The 12,234-nt window shown below is 42.3% G+C and overlaps 1 protein-coding gene across 1 annotated transcript in view; it reads right to left on the reverse strand.

The window, feature by feature from the left end:
• The window catches only part of eys (eyes shut homolog), a 153,284-nt gene that overhangs the window by 3,138 nt on the left and 137,912 nt on the right, over positions 1–12,234 (reverse strand). Inside the window, exons 42-45 of the mRNA XM_062400615.1 lie at positions 8,639–8,811; positions 3,968–4,150; positions 2,282–2,448; positions 1,463–1,607 (exon numbers count right to left, since the gene is read on the reverse strand). Coding sequence (XP_062256599.1) covers positions 1,463–1,607; positions 2,282–2,448; positions 3,968–4,150; positions 8,639–8,811 — 668 coding nt within the window. The remainder of the gene's footprint in view (positions 1–1,462; positions 1,608–2,281; positions 2,449–3,967; positions 4,151–8,638; positions 8,812–12,234) is intronic.

A 12,234-nucleotide genomic window follows, 5' to 3' on the forward strand; every position in this document is an offset into this window, starting at 1 on the left:
AATTTGATGGAATAAAGTCTCAGTTCACAGCCGAGGTTTCAGAGGGTTTTACATCTGAGTCCCCCCCCCCCCCCCGTCATCATGCATCTCCCTCTTCTTATTTGCTTTTTATTTTTCTTTCATAATTCAATTTTATCAAGACAATATTTGCTTTGGCCTGTACCTGCGGAGGAGCACCGGGGCCTTCTATAAATACGAGCACAAGCCTCACAGTCATCTGCACATGCAGACTCCCTTCTCTCCGCTGCATTAGTCATTGGCATAAACAGGATGCAGGGGAAATGTCATGCTCACTCATGAATATTCATGAGGCGATGCTGTCTACTTGGCAGACTCAAGTGACGCTTCGCGCTGCTGCGAGAAACTTAGACCGTTGGAAAAGCAAAGCAGATTTATAAGAACGATTTGCAAAAGCGGGTTTATTTTTGTTTTAGCTGCACAAACCAAACCAAGGAAACCACATTATAAGCAAAATGCGGCATAAATGTTTTTGCAGAAATATTTTCTTGCAAAACTTTCAAGAAGTTTCAGTCAGAATAATAGTTTCTGATGATTTCCTACGACAAATACTTTAAATAGTCAAGTCAAACAAATGCAAACTTGCTGACGTCTTGCTATTTGATCAACAGGCTCAATAGAATCACTGCTTCTTTTTTTTCTTCCTCCAGCAGCCACAGCTCCTCATCTGCCACCTTTCCACAGGGGAGAGTGGATCTGTTGATAACTGGGAGTGAAGTGCATTATCAGTGTGTTCACTGGCAGCCATCATGATTAGGGCTTGAGGAAGGTCACACAGATCTGATTAGACGCTCATGAGTTCTCATTACACCCCGAGCAGAAAGGTTATGGTTCCTCCGGTGTTGCCCGGGCTCAGGTAGTGCTTACAAAAGACAGCAGACTGTGGATACGTGATGCGGCGGAGGGAAAAATCCCTCCGGTGTCCAAAACCTTAAAATCTCTTGTTCACCTCAAATGGATCTGCCACGACATTTATTATAACAAGCTTCATTGCTACAGTGCAGAGGCTGCTGAATATGGTTATGATGATATTCATAGCTGTTGTCATCATTACGGTTACGGCAATTTTGCTCCACAGCTCGGCACATTAGCGAGGCACAATGAATGCTCTCCAGAACACATCCCTACACCTGAGAGAGAGCACAAACGATGCTGCTGATGACAACGATTATTTGTGTGGCGCCGCGGTTCAAGCAACTTATCAGCAAGTTGGGAGCGGATTTGCAGCCGACACACACCTGTGCCGGGTGTGAATCCATTAAAGGGTGCAGATACAATCAACCTCGGAGCTCTGCTCTGGCCTCATACACAGTTCGAGCCTGTAACTTCCTTTTCATTACACACCTTCCCCTCTGCTCACAAAAGAGACAGAGATCCTGAGAGAAGCTCCGAGCCCGAGGGCTCCGCGGCACCGGGGCCGTCATGAAGCCGTAGTCAGTCTTACCCTGAAAGCTGTGTCGGAACCTGGAGCCAAGTGGCAGCAGTTCAGGGGTGTACTCATTATATCCACCTACAAAGAGCTGGTTGAAAACATTGAGGCCCACCAGGGGTCCTGGAGACGCCGCCGTCCTGTTCCTTTGACCATTAACCTGAGAGAGACAGAAAAACGTCAGCACTGAAGCTGGAGCCTTGCATCTGAAGGAGTCAGTGTGGGAGCACAATTTTTCATTTTTTTAATTCTGCCAATCAATCTTGACATAATGTATGACCTTGGATGGCCGAGTTATTCAGTCAGTGCACACCTATCAGCCTCAGTAGCTATGACAGTTTAGTTCCACGCTCTCGCCTCTGGACAGACTCAACACTTTGAGGCGCAGGTTCCCCGGGGATCTCGGCCCGGCGGGGGAACTCGGCAGCATCTCACCGCTCCTGCGGATTTCTCTCCAAACTTACATTAAGCGAACTTCCTGCTGTAACTGACCACTGGAACAAAACGATGTGTTGGTACAATGAAACCTGAGGTGGTCCCAGGAAACATTGACTCAATATAGGAGCATATACCAACCAACAGCAGGAGAGAGGATACATAGCTTCTCTGTGTGTATGCAGTATGCAGATGCTGTATTCTTTCATATCCTGTACACTACAGATATGAGTTAATTTTCCTTCTCAGATTGTTTAATTTGAAATATTCCAAAAGGCATGTAGAGGTAGTTGAACCGTAATATTTGTTTTTCTTTGAATTCTAATGAATCTGTTATAAGCGTAGTTATTTAAATTGTTTCCCCGATACAAATTAAACTTTTTCCAATCATCCAATCACCTTCAGCCATCCTGTTTTCTTGGACCTCCCAAATATGACTGTGTGAATGTTCACCCGCTGGTTCAGTCGATCACTGACTATCGTGGCTACACCTGATCCCAGGTTGAATCGGTGCACAACTCGTCCGCTTCGTAGTCCCAGCACAAAGAAGTCGTCACCATCATCTCCTGCAGAACACATGAGAGGTTCGCCATCAGTACAGCAGGCTAGAAACACCCTATCAATACCATTTATAGATTCTGTATTTGAAAGGAAAAGGATATCTCATAAACATTAATAGAAAATGTAAAATACATTGACAGCAATGTTACATATACAAAAAATACACAAATACAGGTAGCTCACACACCCTCAGCCACCTACACACCCAGGCCTCAGCTACTGGTCAACAGAAAATGATTTAAAGAACAAGTTAATAAAAAAGCTACACAGGTTGTTTTGAGACTTGAAAAGAAAGACGACCCCGAAGCAACGTAGAGCGGTAATGGATCTCGAAAAAGAGTTTTGTATCAAGGATCCAGGATCTCTTTATTGTACCCGATGGGCAAGTTGTAGTGTGGACAGCAGCATCCACACAAACCTCGAGCGGAACATAAGAGATGGACTATAAAAGAAACTAGAAACATAGCATAGAAAAAACTGCAGGATCTCAACCTAGCTTTGTATTTTAAAGATCAGATTTACAGCTGAACACCGTGAAAAACAAACTCAATCAGAACATTTTCTGCCTTCAGAAAAAAAAAATCACATCCTACAAAATGCAAATAACATTTGAATCCAAACCACAGCAAAATGTGTAATTCACATTTCCATATGATTTATTATATATTTTGCCTCCCTTGTTTAAGTTGGTGTACATTGCCTTCAATAAATGAACTCGGCTTCCTTCCATGTTGTCGGCGATCAAAGATGCAACTTCATTAAACCAATTACCACGCTCGCGTTCGTATTCCATCTATTCTATATTGTTCCTTTGAATTTCGCACCATTACCAAACCGCGCTGCTCCCTCTCCTGACAAGCGTTTCATTATTCATATTGCTCTTGTTTTGTTTTTGCCTCCGCCATGATGAATTGTACTCTCCCGGGAGAACAAATGCAGGAGGATCCACAAGATTGTTCTTTTTTTTCTTCTTTCCCTGCTCCTCCTTTTGATGAAATACGCCGATAACAATGACACGGCGGTTACCTGCTACCACATCTGGCCCTGCAGAAAGAGGAGATCCTAATTTAAAGGGATGGCTGCTGACAGCATCACAGCGCACCGGCACCTCAAAGTCTGTTTAAGGCAATTAGCTCTCACACTTTGGAGACGCCTCGCGCTCGCATGTTTATTTTATCTGTGCGAAGGCAACACAGGCCTCTTTTGAAAGTCAAGAACAAGAAATGTTTTAATTGCAGAAAAACTCACTATTCATTTCTCCAGATCCTCGGGGAACCCTCTTGATTAGAGGATCTCCGAGGAGGGTGCAAATCTATTAGGTAGCACATTACCATCCACAGCAGGTGAGCACCTCTCAAAGCGGCGATTGCATTTCTTTTCAAAACCCTTAATGGAGTTTGACACCTGAAATCCAACTAAGGAGATGTTCCAAAGTTGTTTCCCGCCCCCCCCCCCCCCCCGTCTTTTCATCTGACCGTAAGAATTATTCTAAATTGCAGCGCAGGTGCACGGGGCTGAGCTGACCTTGTCCTTTATGCCCAGCGAACAGGATCAGATTGTCTTTCACGGCAGATGAGTTGTTGGCGAGCGTGAACTTCAGCTTGAACTCGTAGAAGAAGCTGAGGCTCGGGACGGAGGAATAGGCCACGAAGGAGGTGTAGCCAAACTCGTCGCTTCCGCTGAACCGGGCTCGAGTCACGTTGATGGCTGTGAACAGGATTTTCAACACAGTCCAGGAAAAGAAAAAACATTTGTGTTAGAAAGTGAAGAAGCAGCTCTGATTCATCATTCATTTCACATGTTACCAAAAGATGGCACTATTGCTACACAACACTTACAAGTGACTTTTTTTTTTCTCCCTCTGAATGCTGTTAGATGATGACCTGTTTTCAAATACTATCACCTCTTCAGTCCTTTTCTATTTTCATTAGTCGCTGTTTAGGAAGGGTTCTGGCGAGCGGGCGCTGCTTCAGACCCAGTGATCACACGGGTAGAACCATAATCCCTGCGACTCATTTGCACTCAAGTTTACTTATTCAGAACGCATGGGTGATTCAATAATTCTCTCTCATGTATTCCATCCAGGCAAACCCCATCCTCTTGATTTTACACTGGGGACTCAATGTAAATTCATTCATTCATTCAATCTGCACGAGGCAATTTTGAATTCATTCAACATTACATTCCTCTGTGTCGGCGTGTGTGTGTGTTTTTTGTGTGAGTAAAGATTGAAACACACAACCGCTCGTCTTCACTGCAAAGACACCTCGCATACTCTGCGGCAGCCCCAGGGCGGTGTCTAAGAGGGGCTCAGCCCCCCCTCTGCGACTGCCCTCAGCTCTGTTTGGCTGCTAAATTATTAATAAAGCTTGGAAATGCTCCTGTTGTCCTTTCGAGTCTGGCAGAGCTGTATTTGTCTATTGTTTCAATGGATGAGATGAGATTATTTGAGAAGCTGTGCTGTGTGTGAAGTGATCACATCCACGATGACCCTTCAGCCCCTGTAATATCTGCTTCTCCCACCTGCTCAGACCAGATATGAAAACGTGAGCCGTCATTAGAAAATGAAATGACCTTGAATGTGTTCATGATGGGATATTTACTCTAACACTGAGCCTAATGTACAAACTCATTATCTGAGCTGACAAACGGATTTCAGATGAATTCATAAAACCATTTTACATATATGATAAAAAGCAATATAAATAATTATCGCATTATAATTTTTATCAACAGTAATATAACAAAGGTTCGATATATAAGTATATTGTTTATACTGTACAATGTACAAACACAGTGGGGAGCAATAACAGAATATTGATCTACCTCGGATTTGCGAAATATTTTTCTGTTTATCAAGTGTTTGTGGTTCTCTGAAAAACTTAGAATGACATTTATACCAATACTTAACGATATTGTATGACATCAACATTTTTATTTTGGCCCTCATATGTTATCTAATGATCATTTTAATAATATTTATTATCTGTCTTACTTCACATGATGGAATAGGTCTATCTATCATGTCTATTGCTCTGTTGTAATCCCTACCTTTGAGAGGACATGTTGTGCAATGTCTTTACATGTTTGAGGCCACAGTTTGTAAGGATGCTATAGTCAGTAGCTTTATTTTGTAAAGTTTTCTCACCTTGCTGTAGTATATGGGACAGTAACACAGGGAACGACATATGAATACTAAAAACCTTAAAGCTCCATATTTTCGTAAATGATCGTGCAGACAGCCTGAAACCTTGAGCCAAGTTGATTTAACAATCAATAACTCACAGCACGTATGAGGAGATTGGATACAAGGTATGACACAAGGTAAATATAGTGGCTTCGGCAGCCTTGTGCATATGGCATCAGCAGAAATCATAGGTATACATGTGAGGGAAGTTTTCTGGAAGCTGGTGAAAGGAGAACTCAGGCAGCAGCTGATGTCCTATTCAGAATATGTTCATGTAGACTTGATGCATCATGGAGATCAGACGTGGAACAACGTACTAACGCCAACAGAGTAACATGAGCAAATACCCCCCCCCCCCCCCCCCCAAAGTCTGACGATGTAACCCACAGCATGCCAGTATATCTCCCTCTACTTGCGTCACCCATTGCAGCAGCACATCCATGAATGGCTAGGACTGCTGTCACTCTCTGTGTTACATGTAGGTGTTCGCATCCTGTTGGACGGTCAAGCCTAAATAATGCATTCCTAAATCACATTTCGTCCTCTGGTGAAAAACGCAAAAGAGTTGGAGCCTGGGGCATCTGAATTAGAAATGAAAGTCCACGAGTGTAGACACAACAATGTGCTGTTGTTTAGCTGCACTATAATCTGACCATGGGCCCAGCGAGTAGAGAAGGGATCATCTGTGGAACGAGACGAGCTCTATTGTTTATTACTATGGTGCACAGATGTAATGTGTGAGGTCGGTCCAACATTCCTCCACAACACGTGCATGTTCTCGTACTCTGCACTTGTTCCCGCTAGCATCTCATGTGCAACCATTTGAAATACGGCCTCTGTGAAATGCATCCACGGATTAGAACTTACTCTGTGAAATAATACTTCACAGTATTTCTACTCTGCTGGGCATTTGTGTAATATGCTGTGAAGTAATCGGAGCGGCTGGGGGGGGGAAACAGAGTGACGTGTGGCACCAGATAGCGAAACGCATTCTGCCAAAAAACTGCATGTATACAGTGTGCCTCATCTTAGCTGCCACGGAGCAGCTGGGGGAAACATCACCTCTCCTGCATTAGAGATGCTTCACAGCGTAGTGTACGTGTGCTACTCTATTCTCTTTCCCTGTCTGGGAACAAGGTTAAAAGAAATTCCACTTAATCAATGCTAAACTGATATGCTGACGCAGAAAAGTGCTGCGCAGTGTTTAAGCATGCGTATTATAAAACCCTCTGAATGGAGTCTGCACAAGATATCTGGAAAAATAATGTACTAAACGAGATCGCGTTACATAACTGTACACTGAGCTGCCTGTGTGTTTATCATGCGGCTTGCATTATTTCTTCTGGCTCTGTGCTCTCAGACCTGGCATCGTTGGGAATTCAAATGATAATCACATTTGCAAGAGGTAGTGCTGTTGTGCCAGTACAACTGTATATTTCATACGCAGTACATTGTTTTCAGCTGTATACATAAATCTGTAGGAGGGAGTATGGGTGCCTTGTTTACAGAGGTAGACCATTACTAATTCTGAGTGAAGTTAACTTAAATATCCATTAAATGTTTCATGTCCTGAACTCTTGAGGCATCAATTCCACTTCCTCCTCTTCCTTTTTCTGCTTGTTCACTGTTAAACCTTATCTATTAAAATGCACATGGTAACCCAGAACTACAAATATTGTATTTAGAAAGAAATATCCCTGTTTCATGTTGTCTCGGAGAGAACAAATATACTGTCTGAGTATTGAGCTGAGGCCAACACGTGAGGAAAAGTAAAAAAAAAAAAAAACAGAGCGGCAAAGAGACTTTAGGAGTTGTCACTTTTCCCTCTGATCTCATCTGATGATATCAGGATACAAATTCAAACACCAGCCCCGTAAACTTGGTGTGACACCGGAAGGTTGGATTACTCTGTGTGGTGTTCGGGTGCTGAGAGTCTGATAGGGGCTGTGGCATGGCTGAGTGACTTATATGCCAAGCACCCTGCTGCTCTTCCAGTCAGTAGAGTCGAGCAAGACACTTTGGTTCTGAGAACAGCAGCATGTGAAGCCCCAACGTATAATCAGCTCTCTGCTGGGGAGCTATAATTATTCAGAGTATTCCAAAAATCATTTTTATTGGTATGGTCATTTGTTAGCCCTTTGGGACCTTTCCACGACAGTTATGTTAGAAGCTTTGTGATGATAGGCCACAGACTGTATATGAAACGTGGATGACATGACTGCTTTGAAGCCAAAACGTCTTGATTGCCCCCTGGTGGCTGGCTGCAGTATAGATCTGAAAAAAACCTTGCTTCCTCCACGTTAGCGGATGGGACATGGACCAGTTAGAAAGTCAGAGTTCACATTAAATAGTTCTTATCAGACTTATTTTTGTCCATCTTTGTACTGTAAGTTTGGTTTTAATTAGTTATTAACTTAAGACAAAGCAACGAAATAGGTCATAGACAAAAGTATTGGTAGAATTAGACAAAGCCAGAGGTAATGTCATCTTGCTCATCTCCTGGGGATCAGTCAGTATTTCCTAACCCTTGATCAAATCTTTGGTTATAGCTGTGGAGTTGTATGATAGATAGAGAAAGGTCATGTTTGTTCTTATAAAGCTAAATAGCTTTGGTGTATTAACGTATACATTTAATGTGAGAACACATTAACTTCCTGCTTAGGGACAGCAGAAGCTATTTTCAGAAAACAACTAAAAAAATGTGCGACACAATGCTAAAATTACAGGTGTTTGCAAATCAGAGCTCATGAGTTGAAAAGAGTCTTTTGGAATAATCAGCGCTGGAGCCATGAGTTTTACTTTGATTATTAAAACTGTTGCTGGAGGAAGATGTTTCTGCCTTTTCAGCAGAATTTAGTTTCATTAATCCTTTTACCTGACAGCAGACTCTCGCTCTACCAACTGCTCGAGGCGCTCGTTCACGAACAGTTTGTAGATCCCCCCCCCTCTTAAGCTGCTAAATCTGCGCTGCAATCGTCTGTGCAGGAGCTGTACTTCGCAACACTTACATTCATCACACAGTAGACCCTGTCTTCCGTAGGGGCAGAGACACACGACCTCCAACGGTGACTTTGGGATGCATGTGGCTCCGTGACCGCAGGGGTCGCGCTCGCAGGCATCGAACTGGCACAGCCGGCCAGTGAAGAGAGGCGGGCACTCGCAGAACCAGTCCTCGGCATCGCTAAACGCACACACATGGAGGGAGGCATAATTAGGGCCAGGGGTGAAAATGGACCATGACATTAGATCAACATGTCCAGATGCTTTACAAGCTCACACAGCGGCCTGCTGAACACACAGAGAGCAGGGCGGGTTATTCTACCCTCCCTACTCCCAATGCACGAGAGCTGGAAACAGGTTACGGGTTAACGTGTCCGACCTGATGGAAAACCTGTGATATGCGAGATCTGCTGAAACCCGGGCATTTGAATGAACGTACAGTAAGTTGTGGAGAAAAATAAGAATCTGGTTATTATTCATCTTAGTCGCTGCAGCAGAGGCTTCATGTCTTTTTTGCTAGAGGTAAACACAGGCACCCTGAAAAAGAAAAGAAAAAAGAAAGCAGATGATTAGTAACGCAGGCAGAAAACTTATAACCAGGAATAGAACAGGATTTTCTCTGCCTCTTTCCCTCTATTCAGAAGCATGTGGCTGCTCTCCTGGCAAGAAGAGGAGGGTGATCTACCATGCAAAGAATTATCCGAGACCGGGACTTTATCAAACGCTCCATGATGTGCGTAGCTCTGAAAGGTATAATATCAGATAGAGGATGCATTGGCGGGGGGGTTTCAAATCCATAAATGAATAATGTGTTTTGAGCAGCAGCACTGCAGGATGTTATTTTGCTCCTTGAAAAACTGCCTTCTTGGAATGATATATTTACATTCTGTCACGAGAGCTGAACATTGTTAGACATGGAGGTATTGGGGTTAAAAAAGCATTCTGAGTGATGCAGGAGAAAATGTCAATTGCACAACTATTAACAGGCTGCTAATGCTTATGTCAATGTTTTACGCCACACACTGATACCGCCGACTGCGACCATCGTTTTTCAGAATAACAGTCATGGATGATCATTGTTCATGCTCCGAGCAGAACAGATGTCAATCGTATGATCTTTGACAACTCAGAGGAGGAAGGATCAAATATTTAACGGAGCGACTCCTGGTGGAGTTTCCTTGTTTCTGTGTTTGCAATGCTCCTAATTTTTTTGATTAGTGTTTGGTTTATAAATGTGGGGGGGACACATACAGTACATTTTGGATTCTTGCTCTGCTTTTCTGCCACAGTCATAAAAAATGCAGGTTAGATGAAGTGGACACCTTGAATTGCATATTCATGCGAATGTAAGTGTGAATAAATCTGTCGATGTGAGTGTGAATGTGTCTTGGTTGTCATCCGCTTTCTAGGTGTCCGTGGCTGCACCGCTCCGTGTTCCTGCACAGGATAAGAGGGAATGGAAAATTGATAAAAAGATGGAAGGATACACAACATATATTTCCTGGAGCAGCAGTAAACTCCTTGAAATGATTTTAAATATGAGTATAACTTCTTACATGTCTACAAATCAGTGTTAATTTTGGCAGCTATTTGGGATTTAGTCTTAGTCTTTTGACGAAAATGCATATTAGTTTTAGTCCCATTGAGTCATTTTTATCCTTCTTAGTTTTAGTCTAGTTTTGATACGACAATGTTTTAAAAATGATTGTGACTTAGTCAACCACCAGAATTTTCGTCTCCTCTCGTCAACGAAGGTTAAAATAGATTTAGTCATAGTTTTTGTTTTCAAAGATTCGTTTTCGTTACGTCTTCATCTCGTCTTAGTCATGGGAAAAGGGTCGTTAACGAATATATTTCGTCAAAGTTTTCGTCAACGAAATGAACACTGCTACAAATCTGCCTGTTGTAGTTCGGTGAGGATTTATCCATTCCTGCCGAACAGAGACATAACTAAAAGTTAATTATTCAAAGGATCACACACAAAACAGTGAAACAGTCTTGACCCTGAAGCTATTCACTTCCTGCACAGGGTAAACAACAATTCTCTCCAGATGTGTTGGAAGTAGCTGAAAATAACCACACACACAGGGATCAGTATGGTGTGAGGGTTCACCCGAAATGTGTTTGCAATTTCAAGTGATACAAAGAAAGGTAAGGGCATCATTGTAGAACAATCTTTTTTTTCCTCAGTCATAAAGTTAATGGTCATATTTAAGTGAGTTTTATTGTCTTTTAAATGGAAGTTTAATTCCACTTCATGCCTCATTGCTTCCACCAAGGACATGGTAGCTTATCTCAGTTTGTTTCTATTAAGAATTATGCTAAAACTACACAAATAAATTCTACGAAACTTGGTGGAAGGATGGGACACAAAAAACATTTGCAGCGCCATCTGACACCTGCTCGCTTCCATCCAGAACGTTTTCACCATCCAAGACCTCATAGTTTCAGTTGAGTGCAACGTTCATGTGTGTGCATGTGCACCCCCTCTACCGCCATAGATTGAATCAATCCTGTGAGAAACGCTGCAGAGAAAGTGAAACCAAATGTCTGGGTCCCGCAATTTATGTGCAGATCTGCACCAAAATTCACTGGATGCTCTCCTGACCCCAAATTGCATCTTTTAGCTAAACGTTTTGTTAATCTGTCCAGTAGCTTTTGCTTAATCCTTATTACTAACAAACAAACACAACAAAAACATAATGTTTGAGTGTTTCTTATTATCAATACATTAACACACAGTATTGTCACGGTAAGTCATTCACTATCAGTTCATATACTAGCCTCCACTTTAGTTGGAAACAAGTACATTAATCAATAAACAGTTATATCTCCTTACATTACTGTTAATCTTGTGAATGGGCTGACTTAAATAGTGTTGCCAGGGAAGTGAACTAATTGGAGTAATTATAGTGCAGACAAATGAGTAAAAAATGACCAACTTCAAACAGGTAGCTGATATTTCTGACTCAATAAAAAGGTGAACGTGAACAGACGAGGGGAAAAGGCACAGTGGAAAACAGGTTTTAATTGGCTTAATCAAAAACCTGATGTGTGGGGTGACAAGAGGTGCTTTTCGTTTTCCAGAGGCAATCTCTTTGATTACTTAATTGTAGTAATGTTTGCAGATTAATCGGAATATGTTAATTGCTAATGCATAAAGTCGATACTCGCCACATCTCACTCCATTCAATGGCTGCGGTGCTAGTACAGCCCATCACGCGCCGGATGAATTATTGAGGGGAACTACATTTTTAATCTAATGAGTACCAGACATATCATGAATAATTGATCGGTTAGCTTATGATACCCCTGTCAGCCGGAACAATGAGCTGTGTGACCACATGCATTGCTCGAATTTCACTCCCTTGCAAGTTATTTGCAGGACATTTTAATTCAAGTGCTTGTTGGTATGCAAATACACTTGAACGGAAAGGCACTGATGAGGCTCGGTTGCCATGGCAGTCAGTCCTCAGTTCTCTGAGAGAATTTAGTGCACTTCATCCTTTGTTAAAAAAAAAAAAAAAAAAAAAAAAGGACCAATGGGTTTAAGAGATATTATTTATAGAGAGGATCTGCCTTGGTACAGAAACACCATTTGCTT

The sequence above is a fragment of the Platichthys flesus genome, chromosome 12 (assembly GCF_949316205.1).
Source record: "Platichthys flesus chromosome 12, fPlaFle2.1, whole genome shotgun sequence".
NCBI classification, from domain to species: Eukaryota; Metazoa; Chordata; class Actinopteri; order Pleuronectiformes; family Pleuronectidae; genus Platichthys; species Platichthys flesus.